The sequence below is a fragment of the Dermacentor albipictus genome, chromosome 3, assembly GCF_038994185.2.
Source record: "Dermacentor albipictus isolate Rhodes 1998 colony chromosome 3, USDA_Dalb.pri_finalv2, whole genome shotgun sequence".
In the NCBI taxonomy this organism is placed as follows: Eukaryota; Metazoa; Arthropoda; class Arachnida; order Ixodida; family Ixodidae; genus Dermacentor; species Dermacentor albipictus.
In genome coordinates, this window is record NC_091823.1 from 51853359 (window position 1) to 51868075 (window position 14717).

General features: G+C 46.1%; 1 protein-coding gene across 1 annotated transcript in view; it reads left to right on the forward strand.

The window, feature by feature from the left end:
• LOC139057699 (polypeptide N-acetylgalactosaminyltransferase 13-like) overlaps window positions 1-13908 on the forward strand; it is a 95771-nt gene extending 81863 nt beyond the window's left edge. The window contains exon 2 of the mRNA XM_070536438.1: window positions 13636-13908. Coding sequence (XP_070392539.1) covers window positions 13636-13908 — 273 coding nt within the window. The remainder of the gene's footprint in view (window positions 1-13635) is intronic.
• The last annotated feature ends 809 nt before the right edge of the window (window positions 13909-14717 follow it).

Sequence of the window (14717 nt, forward strand, 5' to 3'; positions counted from 1 at the left end):
GCTTCGTGCGCGTTGTGATCTCGTGCGCTTAGTTAGCATTAAAGCGAGAGGCAGCACAAATGGGAATTCGCTCACCGCTGCTGCCACTCTTCTTCACGCCAGCGCTCCGACAGCGTGTCTTTGTGGCCATCGAGTTCGTGTTTGCCTGTCCGCGCGTGACACCGTGCTTGTTAATTTAGTAAGCGAATGCTTACAGCAGTTTATACAGTCGATAAAACTACCAGCCTTACTTCGTATAGCTGTCTAATGATTTGCTATCGCAATCATTGCTTCGTCTTTCGGGCGAAACTGCGACTTTTTTTCTTGCACGTTCTTACGAGGCAGCAAGAAATGGATGTCCCAAAACGTCTACTATTTGGTGCACTTAAGCGTACTGGCAGATGGTGCCACGGCTGAAACAATACTACTATTCTACCCAATGGGCACACGTTCTGATTGTACTTTGTACCTAATTACAGTGGCATCACGACGCCAGCAGAAACCAACCAAAGGCATTGTTCTGTGTATGCGCATGAAGAAACCGATGGACTAACTTACGATCAGTTGTTTGAGGAACAGCTGACGCCGGGGGGATGTGATGAAGAAGTGAAAAGTGCTCAGAGGTCACAGCTTAGCTGCTTGCTGAAAAAACAGCCATGGTGCGAAGTTTTCATCCGCCTCGGCAAAAAAGTTCCTCTTACTTGTTTGCAGAACCTTTTGTCGGCTTCTGCGTCTATGGCCAGCGGGTTTCTCGATATTTGTGTTTCGCAAAGCCAGCCAGCGTGCTTATTGAAAATCAATTCAGAAACTCATTTTGAGCGGATCTTTTATAAGTTGTTCTCGAAAACTTCTGGACAGCGAAACTACCACGCAGTTGTTGACGTTGTATATACGGCTGCTTCGTTTTTAAGCTCAGATTCGAATTATTGATTTCCCCTGAAGCTCGCCGCAAGTCCCGTTTGTTTTAAATGTCCGATGAAGAAAGAGTTGAACGAATCAGTCCCAAGTGCGGAGTGTTTCGTATCTTGAAATTCCTGGCAACCTCCAGCTTTGCAATGGCTATCTGGAAGACATCGAGAAATACATATTTGCCCACGTATATGTCATTAAGGCGTTAGGATGGCTACATTATTCATTTTGTCCCTTATCACTGCAAACACTCCGGTGGTGTAAGGCGCAAGGCGCACTGCACAGATAATAGCACACAGCGACTTCAGCGGACGTTACCGCTCCTGTCGCGGTTTTGTTTTCTTTTTTGCTAAGAAACAATGTTTCATTGACACATAAGAAAAAGAGGAGTGTAACCTTATATTTTTTTTCTTTGCATTCTCCAAGGGATACGTGTTCATACAGGTCTGTTCATTTCTACTCTTTTCCCTTTCTTTTCTGACAAATAAATTTCCTTCCAGAAAAATACTCAAAATAAATGGAACGGGGTAAGAGCTCGAGTGACGTCTAAACGGCTCATACCGTTTCTTTATTCGTTGGATAAAATTCAAATAGCCGACTTTGTTAAATGAATGAATATTAGGAAAACTAAAATGTTCCGTCTTCTTTTCTTTCCTCCTTAGTCTCCGCCTTCTTCTTCTTCTTCCTATTCTCCTTTATGTTATTATTATTATATTTGCTACGAAAAACCGGGCGTCTTCACCTGTACATGATTGCCATATCTACACCTGGTTGGACTCTGCGTTATTTTGCTTTTTGTTTGACTGCATTCATCCAATGAAAAGAAGCAAGAAATTATCGGAGCAGATTGCTCAGCTTCGAAGTCAACGTTCACAAATTTTTTTGAATTTTCGCAAACCTTTTGAATTTAGTAATTCTACATTCTTCTTTTTTTGCCGAAACGGAAAGCCCTTACTGCTCCTATAGAAGCTGAAAACTAGGATACGTTTGCAGTGTTTTTACTGTCATTATAGTAACAACAGCAGGTGCAACAAATCAGATTCACTCAAGGTTTCACGAAAATGCCATGATAACGGCATTTTCATGACAACCAGGATTAATTGCCTGTTGGTCGAACGGCTTCGACGAACCCAACCTGTCAGGTTCTGGCAGCTTACGCGTCGCTTCTCTTTCCTGCGCCCCACATCTAGTCGCATCTGTGAGCCCGTGTGCCTCTGACGTATTCTCTTTTCTCGGAGGGAGAAAGGTTGTCGGAGAGGAACGTACGCTCACTTTGCTGTCATTCATCTCGCGCCCTAGAAAAAAGAAGAGCGGTCCTTAATGAAGCTTTAGTCTGTTTACTCGACGCCTTCGAGGGGCTAGCGTGCGCGAAGCCTTTTGTTTTTTCGTTGTCTCCGCTCTTTCCTTTTTCTTTTTTTTTGCTCCCGCTCATTGTCTCCCAGCATTTCCTTGGGGTGCGGTGCGCGTTGGACGTGAATGAACTCGGCGTAATTAAACGAAACGCGTCTCACACTTTTCTTCCCGGCTTGGCGCAGGATAAAAGGGCCGCCCAGTGAGCCACGGAGGCGTGAGACTTGGGAGTGCGGGGAAACAGGAGAGAGGCGCCTCCAGGTGACGAAGTGTAGGGCGTCTGTGTTGTACTACGGCGCACGAAAGCGGAGAGCTGCGCGCTGCGTGAAGCTTGCCGCACGTACTCTCGTAAACAAGCCGCAAAGGTTTTCCACAGCATGGAGAGGATAAGCGGGAGATGTGACAAAGTATGGGGCCCGCGCGGGCCCCTTTGAACGGAAAGGAACGCATATCTAAGAGGCCGTGGTTTGTGCTTGCTTGAAAGACGTCATAATGATGGCGCGTTTGGGAGGAAAGCTTGCATTTCACGCGCGCGCCTATGTTGCTATGCCGTGGTGCTATAACGTACGGTCATGTAGTGCACTGCGGTGGTTTTTTGGACTTGTTGCCCGCAGAACATCTCTATACCGATTCGCATGTCATTAGCCTCACCCCCATCCCACTTCTATCTGTTTGAGTACATTTCTTATTGAAAAAGTGATGTTGATATGCGACCTTATGTCATACCGCGAAGACACTTCTTTAAAATACTCGTTATTACATTATGCCCAAGAAGAGTGACAACTCATCAGACTAGACAAGGATATTTCTTCAGGATCGGACATCATTCTGAAAGCCCGGGCATGCATTCACAACAGAATATATATATGAAGAGGGACGCTTTTGTATTCTTAGAACTGTTTGATTCGATGTCTGCAAGTGTACGCAATAACTTTATAGAGCGGTTAACTTGTCCGTAAACGTGTTACCATTCCCGGAAAACTAGATTGCCGTATATATGTAGACGGTAGCAACAGCGCTCGTAACGCCGTCTTGTGACGCGGAGCCAACAAAGCGACACTGCGGTGACCAACTATATTATGCTCAACTGCTGGTGTAAAGCTTCGGTAGCAACTTAAAAGGAAGCTTCAGCTCGGGTGCACCTATCTAAATACATGTAAAAGCAGAATTCATTTTTGGCAAAAGATTGGCAAAAGTCGAAAATTTTCAGAAAAGGAATTTATCAACTTTACAACTTCGTAAGTCGGGAATGAAAAATGATATCACAATTCTGTGAATTGCATCTAATAGTACATCTAAAGCGGACAAAGTTGATACGTTACGCATGAATCTTAAAAATTTAGCAATATGAAAATACAGGTTTTGCAGACCCCTTGTACACAACGTAACGAATTCACGTAACCTATAGATTGACATATTGAATTTGTCCGCTTTGAATCATGTAATGAATGCCGTTGACAGAACCGCAATATTTGTTCTTGATGCCGAGCTATTAATTCTTAAACTCCATGCTTCTATTTTTCGAAACTGTCGAATTTCTGAAAATCTTTAAAAAAATCCAGGCCCTAAATTGAAATTCCGCTTCCAACAGTCACTAGCATTTAGCGTTTTTTCTCAAATGCAACAAATTTCATTAAAATCGGTTCAGAGGTTATCCCAGAAAAATGTTTTCCATTTTACATGTATTTGAATACGCCGCGTCGTAGTTAGATCCGAACTAAAGCTTCCTCTTAATCGTTAGCAAGCAGTCATTTTATGATTTTGCTTCGACCAGAACATTCACGCAACCTAAAATTGTTTGAAACACACTATGGTTGGATAAGACGTTACAAGCTGCCACTGCCGGTGACCCCTAAACAGCAAAGTGTCCGAACAAGCTAAGCCTCTTTAATAACAACCGACGCCGATCCATCATCGCAGCGAAAATACAGGCAATCGAATTGCTCTACTACTCCCATGCTTGCATCCGTACTTATTATGTGATAGTAAGTGATACTTTCGTAAACGCGTTTTTTATTTCTCATACCAATCTTACCAATGCCATAGGTCGCCGAAAGGCGGATACACACGACGGATAATATCGCTCAGTCCGTGGGCGAGTTGGTGCGTGGCCCAGCGGCACAGGATCGCAATCGAAAGCAGCTATCTCGCCTGTGGAATCCTTACGACCGGAAGGACTCGGATCCACTTGGAAACTCTTCCGTGGACTGAATCGGCGATATTGTCCATCGTGTGGAGCTATCCAAATAACCATTACGTTATTAAAGGCACCTATCACTACGCGCATATTGTACCAATTTTGCTATGCGGTACCGTAAACAATATTCTTGTCAGCTGTTATATATTTTGTGACGTCAGAAGCTGACAGTTTTGAGTCCGTTCGGTGTGTCTTGTTGAATACATTAAATTATAAATGCGCATTCATTCTGCCTAGACACATGTTGAAATCTAATTTGTTCGATGAATGATGCTAGAAGTTACCTCCTGAGTGGCGCTTTTGTGCAGCCGGAGTAGTTTAGTTTTGTTTAATTTTTCCCTCGAGCCAAGCTTGTGTTCCATCTACAATTGAAGTTAACCGAGTGCGCGTTAGGTGAGTCCCATGCTTCTCTGGCCTATCGGAGGCATCGCTGGTGGTGACGTGGTTGGTGCGAGATAAGTGCAGATTCGAGTCCTCATTTGCCGGTGCATTCGTGGAGCGCAAATCTCCCCTTGTCCGCGTCTACATTTTTAGTTTTTGTTATTTTATGATCGACGCTCTTGTAATACTAGAATTTGTCTTTGCTTCGTTGTGGGATGCACTTCAGAGGACTATCAAAAAGACCTTCCCCTAGATCCACACGGTATAAGATATTTATCGATAGAAAACGATGATGGACTGCTGTTTGAACTTATTATGCTAGTTGGCCTTCGTTGTCTATGGCACGCCGGTATGGCGAGGTATCACTGCGACCCGGATGCTCGGCCTGCACGAATGCTTTTTCTAGAATGCATGTCGAGATTTGCAGAAATTCAGAAAGCACAAGATTGTGTACCAGCGTGGCTGTCAAGGACGGAACCCTTGATGGCGCTCAAAGAATTCTAAAATAGTCAGCCCTGTAAGGCTGGACTTTGGTGCTGAAAAACTTACTAATTTATCTTGTTTTCTGAAATGTCATTTGTTGTTTGACATAGTAGTACAAAACAGGCAATAACAAAAAAGTTGTGGGTGACCTGTCTGAAGGGGCGCGGAATGGAAGGGGGTAGTTGGTCCTGTTCGACGAAAGCTGTGCTTTTCTCTTAGAGGGACAGAGAGAGAGAGAGAGAACAGGGAACGTGTAGGGATAGTTGCTAGCGTCTCCAGATTGAAAGAAACACCGCTTGAGCATCGACGTTCTCTGGGATCACTTTTCTTGGTGCGGTGCCGTGTGCTGTGGCGAGCACTTTGTTGCTGCTGCTGCTGCCGGTACTGTGTTTGTAGCTTTGCACACTCGCGCGAGCTATTTGTCGCTCGGCTCGGTAGTGGGCTGGGCTGTTAGCCCGGCGATTAACCAGGCTGCCGGAGACTGCTTGATAAAGCGCCGGTTGCGTACCGCCGTGAACCGATAGGAGTCCGAGGCGACTCCTGCTTCTGAAGCAGCGACAGAAGCATCGGAGGCTGAGGACGCACACCGAAAACATGCTTTACGCCTTACGCCGGTACTAATAGTACAGCTGTTCAGGCCTGCGCAGGCTGGAGCTTGTTTCTTGTGCCGTGGCTGTTTCGTTCCTTTGTCTTGCTCCTTCTTGTGATGATATGTTGTCTTTGGTTTTTTTAGCTTGTTTTCTCCAATGAGACTGTTCTCTGGTATCTGTGGTGCGTGGCTAATGACACTTCGACGTTGGTAGTTGGTCGGCTGGAAAGAGGGACTGCCCCGCGTATCCTCATTTATCCCATTTCTTCTATCGCACTCCCGTGCCTTCACCACTCTAGGATAGGGGGATCTTGCTGTTCAGTTGTTTTGTTCAGCTGTTTCTTTACCTCACTACCTTGTTTCAGCTTGTCGGCCTGCTCGGCAGAACGCGGTCGAAGAATGCAGCTGTGTCTGCAGATGTCTCGGTACTTCGGTTTGGTTTATTTTTCTTGCTTTGCTTTAAACAGAATGTCTGTCATGAAAAATATAGCACGTGTTTCCCACTCACGACCGTGTTTCGTAATACGTTTGTCAGCCTTTCCATTGGAAAATGAAACGTGTGGCATTTCAACTGCATTTGCAGTTAGCATGCATGGAAGAAAGAACGTGACATGCGTCTTTCCTGAATTTGGCAGCACAGAGCTAGATTGCGAAGCGGTCTTTATACATGATTGTACTCGTCATGCGGATGAAGAGACACTTACTGGTAGCATCTTATACTTTCTTTGTAATTATGCGCTCTCCGCGTCTGTACATAGTAAAAATGCCGTGAAACCGGCACTGAGACTTAGCAACATAAGAAGTAGCTCACAAAAAAATATTTGGAGTTATAGTAGTTGCAAGTTTAGCGTATATACAGATTACTAGTACACTCATTTTGTTGCTTCCTTTCGCGCTGTTGCACAACAATAATGCTTCTTTTACATGTATGCCAGTTCTTGCGATCCGCGCTACGACAACCGTCTGGGCCCAAGAGATATCTGCGTGCGTTTACGCTTCTCTGCTGCGTCGTAGATTAAAACGTTGTCTTCTTTTTTTTTTGTCATAATTCAACCGATAAAACTATGACACTGAGTGTATATAGATTTGTATAACACTAAAGTTAACGCGGTCGCATATTTCTAAAGAACCTTAGTAAAAGATGGCTATTTTGCATTGTTAGTCACTGTGGGGAGAAATTAGTTTTTGGAATCCCTTTGAGTTGGTGTGCGTTACTATATGAAAATTTTAGAGTAAGGGAAGAAGACAGTACATTATGTTGTGATAGGTTAGTAATGAATGAATGAATGAATGAATGAATGAATGAATGAATGAATGAATGAATGAATGAATGAATGAATGGAATAACATGCATAAACGCGGACCGAACTGAACCCTCTAGATTTTAGAGTACTCAACTGACTATAGAATCATGCGCAGTACGAGAAGCGATGTAAATGTTTTCAAGCATCCGTTATTCGTTGAGGTGGATTTCAACTTGACATGTGAATGTGTGGATGCAAATTTTCCGTTGAGCATTTCCTTTCACTGAATACGTTCGTGTTCGGCATAAATCTTGCACTGATATGGCTTCTTCAGTGCCAGTTTGGGCATTCTTTTTTGTGTCACCTGCGAGAGTATGTGCCACCTGGCCATCGGCTACATACGCTGATGGCGCATGCATATGTTTGTAACATGCTAAAAGTACGTTACACATTGCGACGTCGGGTGCGATGCGTGCTGCATCCACTACGCTGACTGATGACTACGCCGATTGTCTAATAAAGGCTTAGCGATGTGACCACCAGTGCCACGTTGAAGATGAGGTAGATGGAATGAACATGTCGGAGGTAGTGCGAAGGTCGTACGGTGGTTCTAGTCCGAAACGAGAGGAAGGTCGTTGCAGGCATCGGCGGAGAGTGCTTCGGCAGGGTGCACAAAAATCCGAAAGCCTGACACATGACTCCGAAACGCTGTTTGGCTACTGCATGTTCTCCATTTTGTCGCACAGTAGTGTGGAAGTACTGGATATTTCTTCTCTTGTGATTAAGTGTGTGTTGTTCAAATACATTCGCACCGTGACGCACCTGTGGTTGTATATAGGTACTTAACCGCAACGGTAGTGAAATGTATGTAAAGTCACGTAGGCTTACCTTATATAATTCTTAGTTTTTCTGGATGCGTTATACAGATCACATTTCTGAAACATGAGCTGCATAATTTACTTCTTTCACCACCTCTGGATTCGTAGAAACCTAATTCGGCATGCAGCACAATATCACCTGATAAGCAAATGAGCAACGTGTAGGACATTGCAGAAAAACTGAGCTAACATTTTTATGGGTGAATGTATTTTGCACGGTGCCGTCAAGTTTGGTTTCGGTTGTCCGCAACCAAAGGAAGTGAGTGACATAGTTGCTAGCCCGCATCCCACCCTTCCTAGCCTCTCATTGGAGCTGATCCCGTAGCTGGACCATGTGGCCTTAGAAAAGCGCAGCCTGCGGTCATGTTCTTGGGTAGGTGGCTTCTGAATTGTGTTGGGACTATAGGATGCATGTACTAATAACATCCTCCCTCCTCGCTTCTGTCATTTACCGACCGACGCACTCGCTAATTACTCCATCGGGCAGGTTCGCCCTGAAATTGTTTTTAATAGCACGAGCAGGGGCGCGCGCTGTTCCCGCAGGCGAGGAAAAAACAAGGGCCGTGGGGGGGGAGCTCTCCTCGAGCGAGCAAGCACTTCAGAGTTTAAAATTGGTGGCGCCATCGGCAGCTCTTTGATCGTACTTGCCATCTTCGGAGTGGGAAGGGGACGGGGGGTAGGATTAGAGGAAACGGGAGTGGCATGCTTGCAGGGGCGGCCCATTTTCTTTAGCAGCTCGATGGCGTGCTCGCGTATAGGTTGAGAAATAAGAGTACGTGCCGTCGCGTATCGTCGCAGGCGTGCATCTTCGACGCACGCCGCTGCCTTTTGAATTATTCCTTCTCATGGCACCATTGCCGACTTTAGGCTGTTGTTCCTGCGTTCTAACAGGACGATGTGGAATCCCTCTCTGCATGGTTTACGACGCGTTCACTCCCTGCATGCACGTCATGTGAGCGAAGACATTTATGGTAGGCCATGGATGTCCGTTGGCCAAAAAGTGGAATTGTTAAGTGGTGACCTAAATGGAGTGAAACCGTATTTGTACTAGTTGTTTTAGGACTGATTTTCATCTCGTCATCTCTCATCTTCACGTGGTCGTTGTCGTTGGTGTTTCTTGTGGCGACGAGATGACTGAACACACGCGGATTCCTCTATAACCAAGGAGCGCCAAATTCTGTAATGGGCCTCCGTTGTTCGTAGCATCTCTCTGAAGACACCCCAGCTTGGTTATTCAAGACTGGGCTTCGCGCTTCCCCACTCTGTGTTTTCTGTGGTGACATTGGCAACATCGAGCATTTCATTTGGCTATGCCCTCAGTTTGACACAGAACGAAAAGTAATGGTCGACAACCTACAAAAAAGCGGTCTAACTCACGGGACCTTTGAAGATGTTGTTTTCCCCGGAGGGCCCGCGGCATTGAGGAAGAGAGCGCAACGACTTCTGATAGCCTTCCTGCGAGACACGGGGCTCATCGACACCTGGTGACACACCACTGATCTCAACTCAAAGGAGGATCAGGCGGAACAATTGCCGGCTATGTATGCCAGGCTAACCCCGCCTGCTTCAACATCACCACCACCACCACCACCACCCCCGAAGCTCACAGCAGACGAATTGTCGTGCAAAGGCTTTGCAGCAGACTCCGAGGCGAGGATTTTGGACAAAAACGTCACATGCCATCATGATTTTCCTTAATTTTACCAACCTCTACGGCATAAAGCCCCTTAGATCACTTCACACGATGGGGACATATGTCTATGTGGCCCGCGTCAATCCTTACGGCACGCCGCCGCATCTTCGTGAAACCGGGCTTGGCAGTCGGTCTTGCGGCGAGATCTTTTCGGGAGCCGCCTTTAATTATGCACTTACTTTGTAGGTTGCACTTATTTCAGCAGTTGTCGAATGTCTTACGGGCCTAGCAATATGTTCTTTCTGTGCCTGCGTTTTTTTTCAACTTTTTCATCCACCTTCTTCTAGTGTCCTTCTCTACATTTGACCTTTTACCTATAAAGTGGCATATGGGCGAATACACACGCCGGCAAAACATTCTGCTTTCATAAAAAAGAGCGGTTCCTTTCTTACGGTCTATGCGAAAATGGTGGGCTCTCAATAATGCGTACAGGTGTCCGCTGAAGATTCTAAAGCGCGGGTGTGGCGGGAAGCAACAGCTGAATCTCCCCGAGTCCTAAGCTTACAGCGACGAATCGATCGAGTGGTTTCGTCTGCACTTGCGTGCGAGTGACTTTACAGCGTGCGCCTCTCAACTTGAGGCTGCGCCCCCTCTGGTAAAAATGGTTCTCAGCATTTTTCATTTATGCACTGTTCTCCAAAAGCTTGTGTGAACATTTGTAAGCGTGTCGGCACTGTCGACACGCTTTCTCGCTTTTGTACTACACCGTGTGACGATTTGCTAATGAAGCGGTTGCCCCTGGGTGTATCCCAGTGTGGAGCACGTCGCCCCTTCGTTTTCTGCGTCACTAGCTGCCGGACTTTTATTGCGATCGTCTGTCGTTCTGTTCCTTCTCTCTCTCTCTCTCTTTGGGTGGTTCCTCCGTTGAGTGCTGATTCGCACTTGCTGCTTCCCTAGCAACGGCGCGTCTGTCCCGACCACTGGCGCCTCGTATCACGTTCTACTCTGGTCGAACGTGCAACTGCGTGGCTACGCTCTGCTCGTGAGCTGCGTTTGTGTTCACTTTGATGTCGCCTGCTCGCAGGCATTGGCGAGAACAGATAGCCTCTCTCGCTTTCGTCGAGCACGTATCGCGCTTTTTCGTCGATTAGGACCCGTAGTCTAAAAATATTTGTAACGCTACAACTGTGCCTAAGAGCAGCATTCAACCAATCGTTGAACTAGGCACATTACTAGCGAAAGCGGCTAGCCGATGGTAGACGGCATATACTAAAGAATAAATTTGTGAAATCGGCCCTGGATTTGTTTGGTTTTGCAGTGCGTCGTCGCATCAAAAAAAAAAAGAGCTGCATATTTTTTGTGAAAAATTTATATAACGATCTGGTGAACAAATACCTCTTCGTGCGGAACCCCCCCCCCCTCCCCACCCTCACCTTCTTTTTTTTAAAATATAAATGATAGTGATGTGTGCGACTTCCGAAATTCTCCTCCACTAGCAGGCAACTATACCGCATCTAATGTTCGTGATGCGAAGTACTCAGTCTTGGTGGATAGAGCTGCAAAGGGATGACGGTGTGAACGACTGTTCCGACAGCTTGTTCGCGCTCAAGGTTCTCGCTAGGTAGCACCTTCGCAACGTGGTTCGTTTAATGCCACCTTTGTGCGCATGTACTTGTCTGTCTCGTTCAGATTAACTGATATAGCCTGCCTCTCAGCTTATGAAATGTACGTACAAAATTTCCTCTCTAAATAAATGTTCAAATTTCGCCTCCATGTATGTGTAAATTGTGACTGGATAACGACACTAATTGGAGTGTCTTTCTTTTTTCACCAGCAAGCTTCCTGCGTCCACATTCACTTTTCTCTGATTAGTTTTGAGCAGTTACAGGAGAAATTGCAGGATGATGATAATATTATAGCAGCGAAGTTAGTGAAGTGAGTTTGCGATGGTAAAAGGTGGACATCTGGGCCCACACTTGGAAAAAAAGATCTTACGTAACAGTTCTATAAAACACGTGTCGGGAAATCGCCACTTTGGCAATAACAATATCTATATGGTCACCATTAAACCACCAAGAGCTATTACGCATGATAAGCTTCGTCGATTCGAGCCCGAGACCTTCCACTGATTGGTACGCACAGCAGAGATAACTAAATCGCATTCAAAGCAGTAAATCTGCACTTTGTGGCATGTGGGTTGCTGTTGCAACCTTGGTGCTGAACCCTGTGGCTGCGCACGCAGTAGGCTGTGATTTTCGGCTGAGAAGGAGCAAACACAATGCTTCAGAGCGCCACCTTTTTAAAGTAGACTCGGTAGGGTCTCTCTTCAATTTCTTTTGGAACAGAGTGATTCCTCCTTTGTTTTAGCTTAAGACAACAATATGATATTGGCGCTATTTGTAAGAATGTATTTAGTGACCTTTGGAGTCATCGGAGTTCACCAGTGATAAAACAATGAGCACTCTTTCCTCGTTTCTAAACCTTGCATTGTTTCCTTTCTACGCTCTACTTAAACTAAGACTGCCTATTTAGTGTCGCTCAGTTGCGTTCTGTACGAAGTTTCTAACAGGGCTGATGCTCGACAGATTAAAAAAAAAATTTGTGAGGAAAGCAGAGAATCATAATCTGGAGAAACCAGGTTGCTTCCTGGCTGCTCTGTGATGATTATGCAGCAACGCATGGAGATCATTGATCCTGCGATCGTGCGTGCTCTTCTCTAGACTGCATAAAAAATTGAATCGATATTGGCAAAATTCCGGGGAAAACACGGAGGTGTCTAACAACTCCCAAAGAACAACGGTGAAACATGGGAAGAGATCGAACGGCGCCCAGCAATGTGGAGTCTGCGAGAAGTATCAAAGAGGCACATGCAATCGCGAACAAGAGCCTGGAAAACCACGAGTGTTGCGAAGGGCGTGAGTGCATGCATGCGATGTTTGTGCGTGGGCGTCAACCTAGATATGCAGCCTGAAATCGAGCGGCACGCACAAAGAAGTTTCCAAATCTTGCCAGTGAACTGTGCCCTCTTATTCCAGGCTACCCGGCCGCGCCAGAAATATATATATATTTTTTTGCTGGTGCTGCAGTTTCCTAAGTTTTGCTTCGGATTGCACGTGCCTAAGCATGCGCGAGAGTACGGCGGCAGTTGTTAACGGCAGCCGGCTTTCTGAGCGCAGCTTGGGAGAGATGCGTGAACTTGCGGCACTCATGGTTGAGTGTACTGGCATGGATATGTCGGCAGAGATAATGATGCAATGTGTGAAGGTATGAAAGAAGAGGTAAGGACTGACCGGGGGTGTTGAAACGCAGGTGCGTGTACCATCATCGTCTCAGTGCTTCCATCGTTATTTATCTTTAGTGAGAAGTGAATGAGAGAACGAAGGGATAGTAATTAATAAAACTCCGGGTCATACCGAGCAGGGGCAATTCCGTTGCGCTCGCGCGGTGACCCTGCAATTAAGAGACGTAGGCCGCTGTCCTGCCCCGCGCTGTATAGATGTGAGTTCGTGGGTGCGTACAGCGTGGAGTGATTTTATTGGTGCACGTCAACCACAGGTGATTTTTTAATGTATTCTCCAGCACCATGTAACTGCCGTGGTAAGGGATGGCAGGCTGGATGTTGTGCTGGCCTGCGCCCTCAACTAGTTGCAATGAGGGAGAGAATTGGACAACTTAGCAGACACTCGCCCTGAAGCCTGAAGACGTCCTGAAGCTTACTTTAACGGGACGTCTGAAACACGGTCTCTGTTAGGAATAGTTATAAACGCCGGAGTAGCAGCTACTGCACCCAATTTTACGGCAATTGTACGGAGCTCTGTTAACACGTAGAGAACTTCTTCCGTATAGCTCTGGCAGCTATACTGAAAAGCTGCAGTCGACTCACGGAGTTGTTTAAACGGCATCCCGTGAGCTTTGCAAGGCTTTGGCTGTACGTTTCTTTTTGAAAGTTGTTGTTGGTTAACCATTGGTGACCACTGTCTTGTTGCCCGCAGGAGCATCATCTTCACGCTCAGCCTGCGGTTGTCAACAACCGGTCAACCGGTGGCGAAGTGGAGGCTGACGACAAAACTGACTACCTCGTCCACGCCATGATCATCCCCGACGCGCAGGCCAAAGGTCCCGGTGAGCATGATGCCACCTATTTTCTCCCGGCGGGCACAGGCAAAATGAATGACAAGCTGTACAAGGTCAACGGCTTCAATGAGCTGGCCAGCGATTTCATCGCGCTCAACAGGTCGCTGCCTGACATCAGGAATCCGGGGTGAGCGGCTGCCACTGTAACTTTCTATACTGCTGGTTCGATATATCTGCAGGGCACGTTTCGCCGACAGGAAAGGCGTTTGTGTTTTTCATTATTATTTACCTGGAATGACCTCAATGACAATAGCAATTTTAAGGCGTGGCTATAAGTCTGCTAGAGAAACTCAAGCACGTGCTGTTGGCGAATTCGCTGGAGGCTTTACTAAGCTTACATAGGCACAACAAAAGAAAGTGGCGGGAATTCACTGCATGGTATATACATTTTCTTGCGTGCTCCCTTTATTTAAATACAGGCAAGTGAGTGATTGAGCGCATTCGAGAGAGAGAGAGAGAAAGTGAGCAGCATGTTCCCCGCGCGTCTTCTACCGATCGAGTGTGCACAGTGTACAGCTAGGCATGGATATTTGAATCGATCGCTGAGGCACGAGGGAGATCGAGATTTCCTTGCTGCGCCTTTCTTTCCTTTCGTGACCGGCATTTCTCATCTTCGTCCCTCTCTCTTTAACACCAACTTTGCGATGTCTTTTTACATGTGCACAGTCGGGCGAGAACGGGCTTCCGTACTGCCACTGGCAACATGCCCTGATATGGTAACCTAACTCTTGTGAGGGTATTTCAGCTAACAGGGTATTTCAGCTAACTCATGTCAAGCCTTAAAAAAAACATCAACGCGTGTGTCACGAGAGTGCTACCACCTTACTATATTTCTCCCTGCCATCTTAGTAACTGAGAGTATTTTTTCCTATGGGTTTGGATTATTAACTATTAGATTTGTTAATCAACCAACTCTTAAAATATGCCTCCAAACGCGAAA